Source organism: Pan troglodytes, chromosome 18 (assembly GCF_028858775.2).
Source record: "Pan troglodytes isolate AG18354 chromosome 18, NHGRI_mPanTro3-v2.0_pri, whole genome shotgun sequence".
Classification (NCBI taxonomy): domain Eukaryota; kingdom Metazoa; phylum Chordata; class Mammalia; order Primates; family Hominidae; genus Pan; species Pan troglodytes.
Genome location: NC_072416.2, coordinates 44912480 through 44933885, shown reverse-complemented (window position 1 = coordinate 44933885; position 21406 = coordinate 44912480). Strand labels below are relative to the sequence as shown.

At 52.7% G+C, this 21406-nt stretch overlaps 1 protein-coding gene across 3 annotated transcripts in view; it reads right to left on the bottom strand.

Moving 5' to 3' along the window:
• Positions 1-20260, bottom strand: part of GPT2 (glutamic--pyruvic transaminase 2) — a 47338-nt gene extending 27078 nt beyond the window's left edge. The window contains exons 1-4 of one of the 3 annotated variants that reach the window (XM_054668359.2): positions 19941-20260; positions 19317-19581; positions 6555-6644; positions 3416-3524 (exon numbers count right to left, since the gene is read on the bottom strand). In XM_054668359.2, the coding sequence (XP_054524334.1) occupies positions 3416-3524; positions 6555-6644; positions 19317-19559 (442 nt within the window). In that variant the 5' untranslated portion in view covers positions 19560-19581; positions 19941-20260. Of the gene's footprint in view, positions 1-3415; positions 3525-6554; positions 6645-7211; positions 7916-19316; positions 19582-19807 lie in introns of those variants that run through there. The other 2 variants (XM_003952841.5, XM_054668360.2) reach the window with 2 other exon arrangements.
• Between the last annotated feature and the right edge of the window lie 1146 nt (positions 20261-21406).

Genomic DNA, 21406 nt, shown 5'->3' with positions numbered 1-21406 from the left:
GCAGGGGCTGTTACCCGTTTCTTCTGTGCATTTCTCTCAGAGCACCTTGCCCACTGCGGGCTGCGCTCCACTACACCCTGCTGAGGACCCACTGCCAAACTCCCACCTCATCGAACACCACTGCCCTAGGGCCCCTTCATTCAGTCACATGGAGGTCCCAACTTTAGGGCCTTTGCACACACTGTTCGCTGGTCCGGCATGCATTTGCAGGTTCTTACTCATCCTCCCCATGAGCGTGAATGCCACGTTTCCCCTTAAGCTCTTCCTCTCCATTAGAGCCCCTCGTTATAATCCTGCAGCTCTCTCCAAGATCTCATGAGAACTAGTGATTACACATTCGTATATATTCTTTTTCATGTTTGTTTCTCCCAAATCTGATAGCTTTGTGAGCACAGAAGCTCCACCCACCTTGCTCACCAGTGTCTTTGGTGTCTAGAACACAGCCTGGTACGTACTCAGGGAGGGGCTAGACAAGGGCACACAGCTCCTGCCCCACCCCAGGCAGGTGCTAGGTTTTACCTCAACCCCATTGAGATCCAGGACAAACCTGAGAACCAAATTGCTCGTCAAACAGAACATAAATGAAGTTGCTGGGTGTGGTGGCTTATGCCTGTAATCCCAACTACTCTGGAGGCTGAGGCAGGATGATTGCTTGAGCCCAGGAGTTCAAGAGTAGCCTGGACAACAGTGAGACCCTATGTCTACAAAAAATGTAAAAGTTGGCTGAGTGTGGTGGTGTGTGCCTGTAGTCCCAGCTACTTGGGAGGCTGATACAGGAAGATTGCTTGAGCCCAGGAGGTCAAGGTTACAGTGAGCTATGATTGCACCACTGCACTCCAGCCTGGGTGACAGGGCAAGACTCTATCTCTTAAAAAGGAAAAAAAGAAAAAAAGAAAAAAGAAAAACATGAAGCCCTGCTAAGAAATAAAATTTTTTTTTTTCTTTTGGAGGGGACAGAGTTTCACTCTCATCACCCAGGCTGGAGTGCAATGGCATGATCTCAGCTCACTGCAACCTCCACCTCCTGGGTTCAAGCAATTCTCCTGTCTCAGTCTCCCAAGTAGCTGGGATTACAGGCACCCGCCATAATGCCTGGCTAATTTTTGTATTTTTAGTAGAGACAGGGTTTCACCAAGTTGGCCAGGCTGATCTCTAACTCCTGACCTCAGGTGATCAACCTGCCTTGGCCTCCCAAAGTACTGGGATTACAGGTGTGAGCCACCACGCCCGGCCCAAGAAATAATTTTAAAGGGTATGATAAAAACACATCCTGAGTGGCCAGGCGCGGTGGCTCACGCCTGTAATCCCAGCACTTTGGGAGGCTAAGGTGGGCAGATCACGAGGTTAGGAGTTCAAGACCAGCCTGGCCAATATGGTGAAATCTCATCTCTACTAAAAATACAAAAATTACCCAGGCGTGGTGGCGCGTGCCTGTAGTACCAGCTACTCAGGAGGCTGAGGCAGAAGAATCGCTTGAACCCGGGAGGCAGAGGTTGCAGTGAACCAAGATCGTGCCACCGCACTTCCAGCCTGGGCAACAGAGTGACACTCTGTTTCAAAAAAATAAATAAATAAAATCTCTGGATGAACTTCAAGACTTTGTATACATATTTAATAATCTCCCTGTGGGTCAGGGTGGCCATGGAGCATAGTGACATGCTCCATTTCTTTTTACTCCTGTGGGCAGAAAAGTGCTCAGGCTGCCCAGAGCGTAGGTGACAGAGAGCGACACCACTATGTCCCTGTCACGCGAAGGACCACACTGTCCTGCCCCCTGGAATGGGCAGGGCTTGTCTACAGCTAACAAGGGGCTTTAGCACACATGAACCTTCCTTGCAAGCCCAGGAGGTGGGTACAAAGTACTTCCTGGCTGAAGGATGAGAGAGACTCCAAGGACTCCTACCTCACCTGTGTTTATGAGGTCCTGGAACAGGGCTCAGGGTGGGTCCCAAAAACCATGAGGGCCAACTGGTCTTTTGCTGTAATACCCCACGAGGGAACTCACAGGGACACAGTCTCTCAGCCCCACTACCCCAGCTCTGGCTCACACGAAGTTGCAAAAACCTGTTGATGAGGCTTAGCACGTGGAACAAAAATCCGTACCTGGTCCCCAGACACTCGCATCAGACACACAAAAGGCACATTCCCCTCCCCCTGCCTCTCAGTTGGGGGCTTCCAGGAGTTTTAGGCCCATGGCCATGGGGTCTTTGGGAAACACCTTTGCTCTTGGGGCCAGGCAGAGGGTGCAGGGGGGAAAGGAGCCCGGAAGCCGGGCCTCTGGGCTGCAGGGCTGCTTTCTGCCAGCCTGTGGTTTAGGTCTTGGCACACAAGGCCCCAGCCCACACCCCATCCAGGCTGGCAGGTGGGAAAGCAAGGGGCAGCTGGCCCCCTCCTGAGAGAGACAGTGTCCAGACTCAGAGGGAGGGCAGGGGGGCCACAGCCAGGAGGGTAAGCACAGGGCCGTCAATAAGGGACGGAGCAGAAAAAGTTGGCAGGGGTGGCGGGAGATGGAGACAACAAGGGGGGCCACTCCCCTGCTGAGCAAGCCACCGGAATCTGTCCCCACCCTCAGCTCCACTTTCGGGAACATCAGGGCTCATATCCTAGGAAGACTCTAAGAACAACAGCAGTTTTCCTCAGGGCGAAGGAAGCCGGATTCCCAGCGTGGGTGCTGCATGAAGGAACCAGCAGAAATAAACAGAGGAAAGAAAATGACAGAACAAAAAGCTGGAGGCCCAGAGGCTGGAACTCCATCACCGCAGGGGAGGGAGAGAATCATCTTCACATCTACAGGGGCCAAGTTCCAGGTCCACTCTGTGGAGCCTGGTGCCACGTCAGGATGCAGACATTGGGGCATGGGTCCCTGAAAGGATGAGTGAGGGCCGGCTTGAGGGGAACACCATGAAGTACCAGGGGGTACTGGCACCATCAGACTGAAGAAAGCCAGAGAAAGGGGCCGGAGGGGTCCCAAGGTGCTTCCCTTCCCCAGCAATTGGCTGCCATCTCCAAGACAGTGCAGAGACATGTTCAGAGCTGGAGGCCACAGAGAGGCAAGAATGCTGAACAAAACTGAGCACTGCGTTTCTACCTGGCCTCCAGCTGCTGGGTGAAACCTGCTGTGACGAAGGCAGGCTCAGCTGCTGTCCAATGAGGCTGGCTCCCAGGAGGAGCACCCACACCCGGCATGATGCAGGCACTTGCACCTAAAGGTGGCACCGGCACCGCCTGCTTAATAAACGAGGCCAGCAAGGTGTGAGTGGGAAGAGGACGCTATTTTTTGTTTACTCTGTGTGCTGTCAGCCACCCACACACGTTCACACACCCATTCGCATGCAGGACCCTCCGCTTGAGGCTGGGGCCGCCTGGGAACACTCATTCATTTCACGCCTAGGGGCCTGGCAAATTGGGGCCTCACCCAGGCTGTTCCCGCCACAAGCCTGCAGGATCCGCCGGGCACGTTTCTTAGCATCTTCTGGGAAGCTGGGGCTGTCCAGCAGGTTTGGGTAGGTGCATAGTGCCATCACCTGGGGGAACAAGACACAGGCTGAGCTCCCAGCACCCCCACTCCTAGAGCTCCAGGAGGAGCACAGAGGCCACTGGGAGGATGACAGCTCCCAGGGATGGGGCTGACGCAAGCCTCTCTGCGAGGACTCAGCCTGTGGGAGCTTGGGAGTGGGAGGGGAAGACGCTGGGCTCTCTGCAGCAGAAGGGGAGAAGTTGAGAGTTGGGATGCACTATGACCTGGGCTGCTGGAAGAGGAGCCAACGATCAGAATGAGGCTGCTACTTTGCCCCTGGCCCAAGCTCTTCCGCTAGGGACAGTGGGCTCACACACCCAAGGCACAATCAGGGGTTTGCAGAGCAGGGGGCAGGCGATGCCCAGCTGGGTGGAGCATGGCTGCAGAACCCCCTACTCCCAGCCTGAGCTCCCTCAACGCCCTAGGCCCCCTCCCCCTGCATTCCTCATCACCCCCTTTCCTCCCTAGATGAAAACTGGACCAGCTTTCTCTTCTCTGTAACAGAGAACATCACCCCAACCCCACAAATTAAGAGGATTAAGCAAGCAAATGTGTACAAAAGTGCTGGTAACCCCAGCTCGCCCGGCAAGTTGAGGCTGGCACTGAGGAGCCAAGCCAGGTGCACTGAGGGGGTCAGGACTTGTGGCTCTGACACCAGTGGGGTGACTTCAGCAAGCGCCTGGCTTCATGGAGCCCAGCTTCTCTTCATCTGCACAATGGGCACTGAGCTGGCCTGCCCGCCTCCCAGGGGCACCTGCGCAGGTCAGAGGAGATGTGTGAAGGCTGGAGGCAGCTGGCACCAGGCTGGAGAGGCTGGGCCTGCCATGCACAGTGGCAGGGCTGGACCTGGGAACACGTCTCCAGCAAATAAGGCTGAGTAAGGCCTGTTCCGAAGCCTGCCGCAACTTAAACCCAGGCCCATGAGGGGACCTCTCCTGAGAGGCCACTCTCACTTGGCCCTCCCCTTCAAAGCTCACACTCCAGGGAAGTCAGGGCCCTCTGGCCTCCTCCCACCTCATTTCCCTGGCAGAGCCACTCTGTGTGGTCTGATTCATTTCCCCTTCCTGGGCCCAGCATGGGGACTCTAACATCCAGGGCTGCTGGCCTGCTCCAAGGGTCAGCAGCAGTGGCCGTGGGAGGGAGGCCCAGTGAGCGCCCCTCAGACCAGGGCCAGCCTCAGCTCCTCTCCCTCACTGCCTTGTGACAACTCCCTCAGGGGCTGTGGGCTGAGCCCTCCCAGCCCCTCCCCAGCCCTCTGCCCCAGAGAACAAGGCAGGGAACAGGGAACTGGTGTTCTCGGGGCTCAACCTCCCTGATGGCCCTAGCCCATGAACCTTAACCACACACAGCACTGCATTTTGATCCAAAATGGGCCTCAATCCCAGTGTGGCTCAGGAGGTTGAGGCAGGAAAGGATTACTTGGGTCCAGGAATTCGAGACCAGCCTGGGCAACACAGCAAGACCCTGTCTCTACCAAAAATTTTAAAAATTAGCTGGGTGTGGTGGCATACACCTGTAGTCCCAGATACTCAGCAGGCTGAGGCAGGAGGATTGCTTCAGCCCAGGAGTTTGAGGTTACAGAGAGCAGTGATCATGACAATCGCACTCCAGCCTGGGCAACAGAGCAAGACTCTGTCTCTAAAAAAAAAAAAAAAAAATATATATATATATATATATGTGTGTATATATATATGTGTGTGTATATATATATGTGTATATATATGTGTATATATATGTGTATATATATACATATATATGTGTGTATATATACATATATATGTGTGTGTATATGTGTATATATATACATATATATGTGTGTGTATATATATGTGTATATATATGTGTGTATATATATACGTGTGTGTGTATATATATATATATGTGTATATATATATATATATACATATATATAAAAATATAAATAAAACAGGCCAGGTATGGTGGCTCACGCCTGTAATCGCAGCACTTTGGGAGGCCGAGGCAGGCGGATCATTTGAAGTTAGGAGTTTGAAACCAGCCTGGCCAACATGGAGAAACCCCATCTCTACCAAAAATACAAAAATTAGCCAGGCGTGGTGGTGCATGCCTGTAATCCCAGCTACTCAGGAGGCTGAGGCAGGAAAGTTGCTTGAACCCAGGAGGTGGAGGTTGCTGTGAGCCGAGAGCATACCATTGTACTGCAACCTGGGCAACAAAACAAAAACAAACCTGGGCGACAAAACAAAAACAAAAACGAAACCTAAATAAAACAAAACAGGCCTCAGTCCTTCTAGAAAAAGCTGTCACACACTGGGTCTCCCGCCTCTGTTCTGCCCTGGGGCATCTCCCACCCCACCGCCTCCAGCCCACCAATCCCATAATCCCACAATCCTGGCCCAGGCAGCACTCTCGAGGTTAGTGCTCAGACTGAAACATGGAAGCCGCCTTCTCCTGGAGCCTGAGGAGGGAGCTGGGTGCAGAGGCAGCCCGGGGTGCAGCGGCTCACAGTGGCCGTCCCCAATCTGGAGCTCCTGTGCTGGGCCCCAGGAGGCCTCTGCACTCATCGCCTCACCAAGGCCCGGCAATCTCCCGAGGCGGCGCTCTGCCAACTTCCACCTGCCCAAAGCCACCCAACTGGTACGCAGCAGAGCCCACACTCACACCCAGGAGGGTCTCAAGTGGGAAGCCACATCCTGCCCCCACCATGACACCTCCTGCTGCCCCCCGACGCCTCCTCCCAGCCCAGCCAGCCTTTCCCTGTCCCCTGGGCTGCCGCCTACCCCACCACTGCCTTTGCCCACCAAGTTCCTAACTCAGCTCCCAGGACCCCGCCATGTGGAAGAGTCTCCCTGGGAGGCTCCTACACCAGAGCAACCCCAAAACAGGTCTGGGAATTTTCAACAACCTCAGAAAGGCAGGAAGGAGGCTAAGGGAGACAGCCAGAGGGTATCAGGCTGGGAGGGCCTGGACATCGAGGGGGCAGAGGACTGCCCCTATGACGGCCCGCCCAGCCCAGGGCCCTGCCCTCCTGCAGCCTCTGCTCCTGGGGGCGGCTCACCTGCCGGAGGAAGGTGATTGGCTGCTGCCCCATAGCCTGGGCGTCCCCGATGTTGGCTCGGATGACCTCTGTGAATGGCTTTTTGATACCCTGGGCAGAGAGAAAGCAACAGGTGGTTACTTAGAAACTCTTAAACCCTGGATTCCAGAGGCCAGGCAAGGTTCCCGCAGGATATTAATAAACAGCCCTATTTTGCGCCTTACCAAGTATCTGACTTGGTGCCAGGCCTTTGACATGCCTGGTCTCATTTAACCTTCACAGCCACCCCATGAGGAAGAACTAGTATTAATCCCATTTGACAGATGAGGAAATCAAGGCTCTTAAAGGGTAGAAACTTCCTCAAGGTCACATAATTTTATTTTTTTGAGACAGAGGCTTGCTCTCTTGCCCAAGATGGAGTACAGTAGTGCCATCTCAGCTCACTGCAACCTCTACCTCCTGGGTTCAAGCAATTCTCGTGCCTCAGCCTCCCGAGTAGCTGGGATTACAGACGTGCACCACCACGCCCGGCTAATTTTTGTATTTAGTAGAGACAGGATTTCAACGTGTTGGCCAGGCTGGTCTCCAACTCATGTGATCCACCCACCCCAGCCTCCCAAAGTGCTAGGATTACAGGCGTGAGCCATTGCGCCCGACCAACATAATTTTATTACTTACTGTTACTATTTTGTAGAGACAGGTTCTCACTCTGTCACTCAGGCTGAAGTGCAGTGGTGTGATCATGGTTCACTGCATCCCCGACCTTCTGGGCTCAGGCGATCCTCCGCCTTGGCCTCCCAAAGTGTTGGGGTTACAGGGGTGAACCACTGTGCCCAGCCACATAACTGATTAATGTAAGTGCTGGGAATGAATATAAGTACAGGAAGACGGATTCCAAGGTCACTCTTCTTAACCACTATGCTCCTCCTCTGCCTCCCACTTTCCAGAAGGGCTGGAAGAGCTTTTCTGGCTGCCCAAGCATCCCGAATAGCTGCTGCTCCGCTGCCTGACTGCCACCACACAGGGAAGTCTAAAAGGCAGCTCCGGGCCAGATGTGTGGGAGGGAGGCAGGGGTCAGCAGCAGAACATGCCAAATGTCAGGCACACAGGGTCCCAGACTCCTCTGCATCCTGCCCCAGGCGCAGCTCTACCGCAATGGTCTAAATGACTAGCTAGGGACACTGAGGACACCCTCCCCATCGGAAGACATGGATCAGCAGGGAATCCTCAGGGTCATTTTCTTGCAACCCATTCTTTGCAGAATGAAAAATCTGGGCTGATTTTCACATTAAAAAAAAAAAAGCATCAGGGATTAAAAAGACTGACTGAAGAGCAAATCGAGGCCACTGCCTGAGCAATGTGTGTAGCACAGAAGAGAGATCACAGAGAGAAGTCCAAGACCCTTGTGACATCACTGGGGAGGTGACAGAAGGACACCATGGCTGCTGCAAAGGCGAAAGCAGAGCTTGACATAGAGAATTACAGGGACCTGGAAACGTGGGAATCCTGCACATTTCCCTGATAAACCCAATCAGCCACTGGGAGAAATGCAGTCAACAACAGGTTCAAGGACTTCCCGGGGCAGCTGAAAGGATTACCTGAAACAAACAGTGTGAAAGCCCTTAGCAGAGCACAAATATCATCTTACAAAAGCCGGCCCAGGAACAAGGTCACCAGGGTCACAGTGGGAGGAAAAACGGGCTCAGCAAGGTGGTGGCCACAGCCCGGGTGGGAGGGCCTGGCCTTTGTCCTGTCTCCAGCTGCCCCTTCCCCAAAGGTACCCCAAATACAAATTTTACAGATATAACTCTGTGCTTGTGACACTTGTCTTTTCTCCTTTTCATGCAATGTGTGAATAAAAGCAACTTTAGAAGACATGGCCTTTTCAAAATCAGTAATGTACACCTTAAGTAAAAACCAGTGGCTGGACGTGGTGGCTCACACCTGTAATTCCAGCACTTTGGGAGGCCAAGGCAGGAGGATCCCTTGAGGCCAGGAGTTCAACAACAGCCTGGGCAACACTTTCAAGTTGCCCAAGACCTTGTCTCTACAAAAAATTAAAATTAGTCAGGCATGGTGGCACATGCCTATAGCCCCAGCTACTGGGGAGGCTGAAGTGGGAGTATCACACTTGAGCCCAGGAGTTCAAGGTTGCAGTGAGCTATGATTATGTCACTACTCTCCAGCCTGGGCATCAGAGTGAGACCCTTTTTTTTGTTGTTTTTTTTTTTGAGACAGGGTTTCCCTCTGTCACCCAGGCTGGAGTGCAATGGTGTGATCTCGGTTCACTGCAACCTCCACCTCCCGGGTTCAAGCATTTCTCATGCCTCAGCCTCCCAAGTGGCTGGGACTACAGATAAGCGTCACCACACCCGGCTAATTTTTGTATTTTTAATGGAGATTGGATTTCATCATGTTTCCCAAGCTGGTCTTGAACTCCTGAGCACAAATGATCGGCCCACCTCAGCCTCCCAAAGTGCTGTGATTACAAGTGTGAGCCACCTCGCCTGGCCTGACCCTGTCTCCTAAAAACAACAACAACAAACCAGCGGGCTTGAGAGACAAAAGCAGCAGCTAAACATGTTTTTCTGGCCCTAGTGTGCCACCCCTAAGCCCTAAGCGAGGAGGCATGGGGGACTGAAGAAGATGCCCCGGAAGTGGCTCTGGACCATCATAAACAGGGCGTAAGTCCTACAAGCTATGTTTCTCGGGGAAGGGGGTCCTCTAAGCCCCTTGTGGCCCATCTGCTGAGTTCTTCAGTGTCTGGCCAACATGGATAAGGATTCTCAGTGGCGGCCAGGTGCGGTGGCTCATGCCTGTAATCCCAGCACTTTGGGAGGCTGAGGCGAGCGGATCACGAGGTCAGCAGATCGAGACCATCCTGGCTAACACAGTGAAACCCCGTCTCTACTAAAAATACAAAAAATTAGCCAGGCGTGGGGGCGGGCGCCTGTAGTCCCAGCTACTCGGGAGGCTGAGGCAGGAGAATGGCATGAAGCTGGGAGGCGGGGCTTGCAGTGAGCCGAGATTGCGCCACTGCACTCCAGCCTGGGCGACAGAGCGAGACTCTGTCTCAAAAAAAAAAAAAAAAAGATTCCCAGTGGCATCCAGACGCAGCCACTGTGTCTGGAGAGCCAGGGCAGCACTGCCCACTGCATGGGGGTACAGGCACTCTGGAGAGGCTCTGGCTGCAGGGGTGTGCAGCCCCCACGCTCATCCCACAGCCAGGATCCCAAAAGGTTGAGGGTGTGGGCAGTTACCCAAGCCTCTGTGTGCAAAGGGACGGGCCCGATCCACTGCTTGGCACTGGCCTGGGCTCCTGGCATGGGGTCCTTGCTCAGCCTGACTGAATTGTTGCAGACCCCCGGCCTAGCTCGCTGAACCTGGGTGATTTCTGGGGTGTGGATACAGCCCATTCTTCACAGGGAGTAAATCTGTCACAGTTGTGAGGCCCAGGAACCAACACATAGCTGTGGGCCCTGGGCCAGCCCAACACAGGGAGAGAATAACGCCTGGAACAGAGCCCTGAATGTTCCTTTCCCGTGCCCTCCCCCGCACTGCTCGACCAATGCAGGGCCGCTGCCACGAAGCCTGGGAACACAGCACCTCCATTCTTGGGTCTTGGTGCCTGCAGATCCCGGACACTTTGCTATGATGGATGAGCTGGGGGTCAGGACACTGGCTACCCTGAATGGGTGAAGAAACCAGCCCACCCAGCCAAGGGCCACCATGCAGAAGAAACTGTTCTGAGCACACTCCTGCATCCGGGAACTCAAGGTCTACATGGGACGGGAAATACCAAGAGCCCTGGGGTAGACTCCCAGAGTGACTGGTCCAGAGCCCACAGGCACAGCACCCATGGGAACCTCGCCCCTGCCCTGCCCTCAGGGCCCTGCCAGCTCAGAGGGACTAAGGAGCCGCAGCATCCTGATTCCTCTCACGGCATTCTAGAGCTACCTTCGAATCCACCTGCACATATCCCTCCCAGAGCCACCTCCCCTGTGCGGCACAGATGCACGGAAGGTCCTTCCCAGGGAGGGCTCCCCTCCCGCCGCTTTGGCTCAAGCAGGGATCAGGGGAGGGCACCAACCCCCCAGCTCTAGGGACGGCATATTTCATAGGGTGTTAGCAGGGAGAATAACTGTCCTCCCCAACCCACAGGCCTCACACCAGCATGAGGGTCAGAGGCGGATGGATATTCTAACAAGGCACAGCAAAGGAAACAATCAACAAAAAGGCGGCCCACGGAAGGGAACACCGTCAGCCTCCGCATCCGTGGCTCCAGCATCTGCGGACTCAACCAAACGTGGATCAAAAATATTCAGGAAAGGGCCGGGCACGGTGATTCAAGCCTGTATTCCCAGCACTTTGGGAGGCTGAGGCGGGTAGATCACGAGGTAAGCAGATCGAGACCATCCTGGCTAACACGGTGAAACCCCGTCTCTACTAAAAATACAAAAAAATTTGCCAGGCGTGGTGGCACGCGCCTGTAGTCCCAGCTATTTGGGAGGCTGAGGTAGGAGAATGGTGTGAACCTGGAAGGCGGGGCCTGCAGTGAGCCGAGATTGCGCCACTGTACTCCAGCCTGGGTGACAGAGCAAGACTCCGTCTCAAAAAAAAAAAAAAAAAAAAATTCAGGAAAAACCCTGCACCTGTACTAAACACAAACATACAGACTTTTCTTGTCATTGTTCCCTAAACAATAGAGTTGAACCATTATTTACACAATATGTACTACGTATTATATGTAATCTATAGAGGCTGTAAAGATGATTTAATTATACGGGAGGATGTGCATAGGTCATATGCAAATACTACGCCATTTATATGAGCATCCTTGGATTTAGGTATCCGAGGGAAGGCCTCCTTGGATACTGAGAGACAACTGTATTTGTAAACAAAATATCTGATAATGGGATCCTTATATCCAAATATCAAATATATGCAAATAAGGAATTCATACAACTCAAGAAAAAAAACTGATTAAACCTGATGTAAAAATGAACAAAGGATGTGAAGAGTCTTTCCACAAAAGACACACAAATCGTCAACAGATACATGAAAAAGATGCAAAACATCTAATCAAACACAATTCAAAGCCACAATGAGATATCATCTCATACTTGTTAGCATGGTTATTATAAAAAGTTCAAAGATCAGTGTTGGTGAGGGTGTGGGGAAAGGGAACCCTGCACACCACTGGTGGGAATGTAAATTGGTATAGCCATTATGGAAAACAGTATGGAGGTTCCTTGAAAAATTAAAAATAGAACTACCCTAGGATCCAGCAGTCCCACTGCTAGGTAGAGATCTGAAGGAAATGAAATCATTGTCTTGAAGAGATGTCCGCACTCCCTTGTTCACTGCAGCACTATTCCTAAGAGCCAAGATATGGAACCAACCTAAGTGTCCATCAGTAGATGAATGGATAAAGATATGGTACATATACACAATGGACTATTATTCAGCCATTTAAAAAATAAGAAAATCCAGCCATTTGCAAAAATATGGATGAACCTGGAGGACACTATGTGAAGTGAAAAAAGCCAGACACAGAAAGACAAACACTGTATGATCTCACTCATATGTGGAATCTAAAAAAGTTAAACTAGTCTAAAAAAGTTGAACTAATAAAAGCAGAGGTGATAGCTGCCAGCAGCGGGGTTGGGGGAGTGCGTATGCGGCAATGTTGGTCAAAGGGTACAAACTTTCAGTTGTAAGATGACACATTTTGCAAGTTGTAACTTATTTGTGGGAGCTAAAAAATTTTAAAAACTGAACTCGTGAAGATGGAGCATAGAAGGATGGTTCCCAGAGTCTGGGAAGGGCAGTAGGGGTGGGTGGGGAGAAGTGGGGATGGTTAATGGGTACCAAAAAGTAGAAGGAATTATCTAGTATTTGACACCACAACAGGGTGACTATAGTCAATAATAATTGTACATTGAAAAAAAAAAAGCTAAAAGAGTATATATAATTGGATTGTTTGTAAGACAAGGACAAATGCTGGAGGGGATGGATACCTCATTTACCCTGATGTGATTATTACACACTACATGCCTGTACCAAAATATCTCATGTACCTCATAAATAATACATCTACTGCCCGGGCGCGGTGGCTCACGCCTGTAATCCCAGCACTTTGGGAGGCCGAGACAGGCAGATCACAAGGTCAGGAGATATTAGCCAGGCATGGTGGTGTGTGCCTGTCATCCCAGCTACTCGGGAGGCTGAGGCAGAGTAATCCCTTGAAGTCAGGAGGCGGAGATTGCAGTGAGCTGAGATTGCGCCACTACACTCCAGCCTGGGCAACAAGAGCGAAACTCCATCTCAAAAAAAAAAATTAGCCTGGTGTGGTGGCAGGTGCCTGTAATCCCAGCTACTCAGGAAGCTGAGGCAAGAGAATCACCTGAACCCGGGAGACGGAGGTTGCAGTGAGCCAAGATTGCACCATTGCACTCTAGCCTGGGCAACAGAGCAAGACTCCGTCTCAAAAAAATAGTAATTTTAAAAAATACGAATAAGTTATGGGGATCTAATGTACAGCATGGTGACTATAATTAATAATACTGTATTTTTCGGCCATGCACAGTGGCTCATGCCTGTAATCCCAGCACTTTAGGAGGCCACGGCGGGTGGATCACCTGAGGTTGGGAGGTCGAGACCCGCCTGACCAACATGGAGAAACCCCATCTCTACTAAAAATACAAAATTAGCTGGGTGTGGTGGCGCATGCCTGTAATCCCAGCTACTCAGGAGGCTGAGGCAGGAGAATTGCTTGAACCCGGGAAGCAGAGGTTGGGGTGAGCCGAGATCACACCATTGCACTCCAGCCTGGGCAACAAGAGCGAAACTCCATCTCAAAAAACAAAACAAACAACAACAAAAAAAGCCAAAACAAAAAACCTGTATTTTTTACTTGAAATTTGCTGAGAACAGGACTTAAGTGTCTCAGGCGCACATTCACAGATGGTGACTGTGGTAAAGGATGGAGTATTAATAATTGACTGTGATAATCATTTCCATGTCATATTACATATAGAATGTATATAAATGTTAAACCACCACACTGTGTCCCTTGAATATATACAATTTTTCTTTGTCAATTATATTTGTCTCCCCCTCAATAAAAATGGGGAGAAAAAAACAGGCACAAGGCTGTTTCCTTATGCAAGGGATGGCTCTGGTCACTTCACATGGCCTGTGGGCAGAAAGGATGGCAGAGAACTTTCCTCCAATTCAACAAATACTGGTCACCCATGCCCCAGTGACAGCCATGAGTAGCACAGATGAGACCGCTGCCCTCCTGAGCCCAGGCTGGTGAAGAATAAGAAGGGGGTGCAGGGAAGGAGAATGGCAGGGTGTGGGAGAGAGGACCCGCAGGTCCCAGGCCTAGGAGCACAATGTGAAAATGCTCCCGGGCTCCTGATCCCAAAAAGGGCACTGACTGGGGCTAGGGCGGGCAGAAAGCTCCAGCAAGAGGCCCCAAAGACAAACACCAACTAGACCCCACAGTCCCAGAAAACAGGTCCATTTCATAGCTGAGGCTCAGCACAAGATCTGGTCCCAAAACAGAAAGACAAGTGAAACCAGAAGAAACCAGAGCTGCAGCTACACACATCTGTGACTGAGAGTGCAGGCAAGAGCCTCCAGGGCTGAGCTGCCAGATCACTGAGGCAGGGAAGACAGGGTGTAGGCCCCTGAACTCTGGGCATCCGTGGGGTGGTCAACTATAGAAGCCCAGATTCCAAGGCAGAAGCAGGGGTGAAAGCTGAATAAACTCCAGACAGGATAGTGCGAGTTGCTCAAGACAGCAAGGCAGAGGTCCAGGAGGAAAGAGCAAGCCCCACAGAACACTTCCCAGACCCAGAGCCTCAGGAAGTGGGAAAGACAAGCGACCTTCAGCACTTCTTATCCCCAGACCACTCTCATTAGCTTGAGAAGGAAGACTTGGCAGGTCTAATTAGCTTCACAGCTGTTCAAAGCATTATCATTAACATCTCAAACTAGTCTTTCAGAGAAATAAACTGGTCACATTTTGCAGAAGAGTAAACCAAGGCTGAATGACTTGTCTAAGGCCCATAGCACACAAAGGCAGAGCCCAGCATATGTGTGGTGACTGACTTGGGCAGGCTGGGTAGGCGGAGGGTTCATCCTATTGGAAGCCTGCACTACAAATTTTAAAGTAGCATCTAGGCCAAGCACAATGGCTCACACAGGTAATCCTGGCGCTTTGGGAGGCTGAGGTGGGAGGATCACCCGAGGCTAGCAGTCTGAGACCAGCCTGGACAACATAAGCGAGATCCCATCTCTACAAAAAAGGAAATTAGCCAGCATGGTGGCACACACCTGTGGTCCTAGCTTCTGAAGAGGCTGAGGCAGGAGGATCACTTGAGCCCAGGAATTTGAGGCCACAGTGAGCTATAACTGCACCACTGCACTCCAGCCTAGGAGAAAGAACAAGGCTCTGTCTCTTAAAAAAAAAAAAAAAAAAATTAACAGCCTGGGCAACATGGCAAACCCTGTCTCTACAAAAAAAAATGCAAAAATTAGCCAGATGTGGTGGCATACGCCTTGTGGTCCCAGCTACTCAAGAGGCTGAGGTGTAAGGATCGCTTGAGCCCAGGAAGTTGAGGCTGCAGTGAGCTGAGATTGCGCCACTGCACTCCTGCCTGGGTGACAGAGCTATGGAATCCTTTCGCCAGGTGCTCTGCAAACAGTATGGGCTGTTTGGCTGAACAGCTATAATTAACAATTAGTATTATTATTTAATAATAATTACAAAGGAAAAAGTAGCTGGGTGTGGTGGCTCATACCTACCCACCCAGCACTTTGGGAGGCCAAGGTGGGAGGATTACTTGAAGCCAGAAGTCTGAGACCACCCTGGGCAACATAAGAAGACCTAGTCTCTATAAAAAATTTAAAAATTAGCCGGGCATGGTGGTGCACACCTGTAGTCCAAGCTGCTCAGGAGACTGAGGTAGGAGGATGGCTTGAGCCCAGGAGTTCAAGGCTGCAGTGAGTCATGATTGTGCCACTGCATTCCAGCCTAGGCAATAGAGCGAGACCCTGTCTTTAAAAAAATAAAGTAGCATCTGGCCGGGCGCGGTGGCTCACGCTTGTAATCCCAGCACTTTGGGAGGCTGAGGCAGACAGATCACAAAGTCAGGAGTTCAAGACCAGCCTGGCCAACACAGTGAAACCCAATCTCTACTAAAAATACAAAAAATTTAGCTGGGTGTGGCGGCGGGCACCTGTAATCCCAGCTACTTGGGAGGCTGAGGAAGGAGGATCGCTTCAACCCGGGAGGCGGAGGTTGCAGTGAGATGAGATCGCATCACTGCACTCCAGCCTGGGTGACAGAATTAGACGCAGTCTCAATAAATAAATAAAGTAGCATCTAAATGCCACAGAAAACAACGACTGAGATTCACCACATGTGCTTGGCACACACAGGGTTTCCAATCTTAGTTCTTAGCTAACTATAGCCACGTGCCTTAGCACCCTCTGCTTTTACCTTTGTTTGGATGCAACACACACTGATGTAACCAGTAATTGTCAGTCTTCCCCTCAGTTCTGAATGTCTGCCCTGACTGTTGCCTTACAACTAGAAGCAAAGCCATTCCTGTCTCCACTTGTACCAATCCCCAACCCCCATCCCCCAATAAAGCAAGGGAAAAAGTAGGTTGAGGAAGAACTGTCAGATCTTTTCAAAACTCCTTTTAATTGCAGCTTATTTTTAAGTGCTGCTCACAGTGAACACCAGGATCTGAAAAGCTAAGATAGGTTCTCCCCTTTGGAGCTGCTGTCAGGGAGAAGCAGGGCCCCTCTAAGAGCACAGAGCTGGGGCTGCAGGAGAATGGCCCCTTTCACAGCCCTTAGCCGACCTCCCCGCCTCCTTCAGGCTCCACTACCAGAGAAGCAAAAAGGATAGGGACTCAGCTTGGCCAGCCACCCAAAGTCAAACACCAGAGCCACATGTCCAGCCAAACGGCCCACATTGTTTGCAGAACACCTGGTGAAAGAATTCCATAGACAGCATGAAGGCCTTGGTACCACCAAGAGTCACGAGTCACCCTGAGTCCCCAAGGACAGTTTTGAATGGACAAGGAGGTATAAAACTGAGGGCAGGGGGAACCCTGGCCCAGCCAGGCCCAGCCAGGCCACATCTGTTTATACTCTAGGGAACCTGAGGCCCAGGATTCACCCCAAGTCACCCTACTCCCTACAAATCCTAGCCCATCCCATCTCTAACCAATCAGTTTTTGTTTGTTTTTTGAGACAGAGTCTCGCTCTGAGCTCTGTTGCCGAGGCTGGAGTGCATCTCGGCTCACTGCCACCTCCACCTTCCGGGTTCAAGCGATTCTCCTGCCTCAGCCTGCCGAGTAGCTGGGGTTACAAGCGTGTACCACCATGCCCGGCTAATTTTTGTGCTTTTAGTAGAGACAGGGTTTCCCCATGTTGGCCAGGCTGGTCTCGAACTCCTGCCTCAGGTGATCCACCCACTTTGGCTTCCCAAAGCGCTGAGATTACAGGCATGAGCCACCATGGCCGGCCTCTAACCAACCAGTTTTGATCACGACAGTTCAAAACAGAAGCAGAAAAACCAAAGCTGCACAAGGAGAAGGCAAGCCAGAAATAAAAAGAAAGGACTGGGGAAATGTGGCTCTCGCAAGAAGGGCACTGTTTAAGCTGGCAAGGGGAAGCAAGGCTGTCTCCCAAGAAGGAAGGGTTTCAATGAGGCTATCTAAGCTGGTCTGGCCAGCACCCACAGCCGGGGAACTGAGACTCACAGTGAGAAGAGAATGAGAAGGGATGCGCTTGAATGAAACTACCACAGAATGTAGGTGGCCAAAAAAACTCAACTAACTCAGGAGTAGGATATGGGGGTGTGGAGCTTCTGTCTCAGAAATCAGAGATGTCCCTGGCCCAGTGACCAAGAAATTTGCCCACCTGCAATCATCAATACATACCCCTGCTGGAAACCCTTCCTGGTTCCCACCTCCAGCCAAAACGCACCATGACGTCCTAATCCCAGCACACAAGACTCCAGTCCACCTTTTCTGTCTCATTCACCTCCCACATCCCTCTGTTAGTGTTCCACTACAGCACCAGCCCCCTTCCCCAAATGCCCAGAACTCCCCAACTTCCTGCGGTTGCTCACAGCACTGCTCCCACTTGGAATGCTCTCACGTATTCTGCCTGCTAAAAAATCCCAACACATTCTTAAAGAATCGGGGGAAGGGGACTCAGGCTCAGAGAACAACGTGGCAGTCAGATTCCTCAAGGCAAAGACAGTGCCCTTCTGTCCTCATCATCCTCAAGCCTCATGGAGCCAGCACAGGAGTTGCTATTTAGCAAAAGGCAGAGGTAATTCCTGGAACCCCTGCCAGCTCAGGAACCAGAGAAATCAGCTGTAACGTGATAAACCAGGAACGCGTTAATCCCAGCTGTGTTTTAGCAGGGAGGCTGTTGCGTCAAGGAGGGCCAGCTCCAGCCTGCCAGACAGCAACAGCCCGTGTTCTCTGCCCGGCCCACCTCTGGGCCAGGGAGGCACAGAAACAAAGCCAGCCTCCTCCCGGCCAGCTTTAAACTTAGCCCTGCAAGGAGTCCGCAGGAGACTGGACTCTGACTTGTCCAGCTCACTGTTTTGAGTCAGCAGAACTGAGTGTCTCAACAAGGTCTCAGGAGGCCCAGGAGCTCATTAAAACCCCCAAGTCCCCACTGGAATGGGACCAAGTGTCATGATCCCCCTGAAGCTTACTGCCATGCATTCATGGGACACTAGTGACCCGGGTGAGGGCAAGATCAAGGAACCCTCCTTCCCACTTCTATTCTCAGTCAGACTCTCTCTAGCAAGCAACTAGGTGATTATTAGCTTCTTACAAATCTTAGGAGTATTTACTTTTTAAGATAACCCCTCCTGGCTCTGCCTCCTGAATTCCACCCAGGCTATAACTCTCTCCTAGGTCCTAGGGACCCCTCTATCACCCACCCCAGACATCCTGGTTGTGGGGAGGCAGAAATCCTTCCTGGCTGTGGGCTCACCTTACATGAAGCTATAAACTCAAGCCAAGATCCTAGCCAGCCGGCCGACCACCAAGATGAAGAAAGTTCCAGGGCCCCCTTACCAAAGCCCGACAGGCCCAACTCTCTGGTTCCCCACCTCGGTGACTGTCCCCAGACCACAGAAGTGGCTGGTCGGCCAAGGCTCCAGAGGGGCCTAAAGGAAGGAATTCTGCCGACTCTCTTCCGGGAATCAGGATTGGCAAAGACCCTAAAGGCCAAAGACACGGAGAAAGAGACTGGGGAACAGACCCAGCTTTCCGCAGAGCCCCCCCCCACCCGGTCTCCCCTCCTACCTAAAATGGTTTCCCTCCCACCGCCCCCATCCCAACCCTCTTCCGTTTTACTTTTTTCCAAGAACTTATCACTGAGACTCTATTGCTTCTTTCTTCATTCGCTTATGTTCCTCCCTCCACTGGACCTTGGTTCCACGAGGGTAGGGCAGACACACAACGTGCGGTGCCTGGCAGCACGGCCCGCTCAACAATTGACGAATTCAATTCAACAAGTGAACCGTATTGCAAGGCCTCACTGAGTGCCGGGTGCTGGGCACCAGTAAGTGAACGGGCGGGAGGGGGCATTCTCTCGTTTTAGCCAGGCTTGGCTGACTGAGGAGCTGGCCATGGGGGTGGACGTCGTGGGAAGGACCCCAGCTGGGGCTGCTGCGGTTTTTCCCTTGCTCAGCGGCCCCAGCCTCCCCGGGGCCCAGCGCGCGCTCACCCGCTGCAGCTCGAGCTCGATCTCGCCGGCCTTGAGCACGATGGGTCCCCGCACGGCGTACTCCACCGCCTTCACCTGCGGGTTCATGGACTCCAGCGTGAGGATGCGCTCGCGCCGGCTGCGCTCGGGCCGCACCTTGAGCACCGCCGAGGCCTCGGCGGCCGCGCTGCTCTGGCTGCGGCCCCAGGAGCTGGGGGTCCGGGGACCACAGCCCCGCCGGACCAGCGCCGCCGCCCGCTGCATCGCGCGCTTGCGGAGGGAAACCCTGGCACAAAAAGAGAAAAAGAACAAACACGTCGCGCACTGCCCAGGCGTGCAGCACTCCCCCACACAAGCCCAGCCAAGGGCTCTTTCAGCGAGCGGTGCCAGCCTGGCTTCGGCGCTGGTGCCCATCCCCCGGCGACCCGGACCCTCCACGGCGCCGCTGAAGCACCAACGCACACCCAACCGGCTTTCGCAAAGGCTGCGCCCAAGGCATGCATGCAACGTGCCTGTCGCCCCTGGTAGGCCCTCGCCGCACTCGGTTAGCTCGCGCGCCTGGAGCAGCTACCCGGCCCCGGCGCCCACAGCCGCATCCCCGCGCCCGGCGCCCGCGCCGCCCAGCCCCTGCGCTCGCACACCCACCACCGTCGGGGCCGCCCCGGGCCTGTGCGCTGCCTCCTGGGCCCTGTAGTTCCCCTGGCTGCTCCGGAGCGGCTGCGGAGAGCGACGCGAACTACAAGTCCCACAGCGCCCCGCGCCGGGCCGGACCGGGACCGGACAGTAGGCGGGAGCGTTCGTCCGAACGTGGCCGGGGCTGGGCGGGCTCTTCGTCCCAGTTGAGGGGCTGGAGAGCCTGGAGGGGCGGGGCAGGGGCCGTGCTCTCTGTCGCGTCTGCGAAGCTAGAGCTGTTGGCAGCCTGTCCCCAGTGGCGCGTCCGCCCCCCTACCGCCCTCACTGCCCGCACCTGCGAGGACGCAGGCTGCTGGATGGTGCAGTCATCGCCCCGAGTTTCATCATCCAAGGGCACACGGTGCCTGCGGCTGCCCACCAGAGCTGGCAGGAAGGCGGGTGAGGAGTCTGGGACTTGGCCACGCCGCCCTGACTCCCGAACGCCAGCTTCCTTCTCAGCAAAACGGGGATCTGCCCACGGCCTCTGAGGGTTGTTGTGAGACTTCAAGGACCATCTGCCAAGCGGTCAGGTTTTCCCGACCACTCCATCTGACCCCCGACCTCCATCACTTCCGTTTTATTTTCTGCCTACCATCTGAAATTATCTTCGGTTACTTTTTACTGGCTTATGGTTTACCTCCCCCGACTAACCGTGCGAGCTCCAGAGGGGCAGGGGCAGTGTCTTTCTTGTTCATGGCATTCGCAGCACCTCTAACAGTTCCCGCCACAGAGGAGCCACTCAGTAAATATTTGTTGAAGAATGAATGCCCAGCACAAGGGGGCTATTATGTTTGGTAACGGTGTCTGCTGGCGAAAGGCTCCCTGGCTTGCCCAGAGCAAGAGCAGGGCAAGACTAGGAGGTGGCGTAGGGTGGCGCAAAGGGAGTTCTGGAAGACTCGGGGTCTAATGGAGACACCAAAATCTACAAAATCAAAAATACAAATACAGAATCTACAAAATCCCGTCTAGGTCCCAGATTCTCCATGTGCAAAATGAGTTAAATACCCTCTAAGGTCCTTCCCCTTGGAAATTCTGTGAGTCTGGGTGTTTTCAACCAGAAAAACAGCCCAGAGCTCCCACATCCCAACACACACACACTCACATTAGGTTTATGAAAGTTGGGGCAGCAGTGTAGGGGAGAAGGTAGACCTGAGTCGGAATATCCACAGTTGCATACAGCCGTGCACTGCTTAACTGTGTTTGTACTACCTCGTCTTCGTAAAGCCTAGTTTCCCCATGCGTAAAGTCAGGGTAACACCTACCTCATACTGTGATTAAATACATTGGTTGCCAATAAAAGAGGAAAGGAGGTGGGGAGAACAACAGAAACCGAAGATATCTTTGAGTATTCCTATGTCTGCAAACTGGCTTGGTCCACCAAAGGCGCTGGAAAGTTATTTGGGCTCTCATGTACTGGTTCCACCCCCGCACCTTTGTCT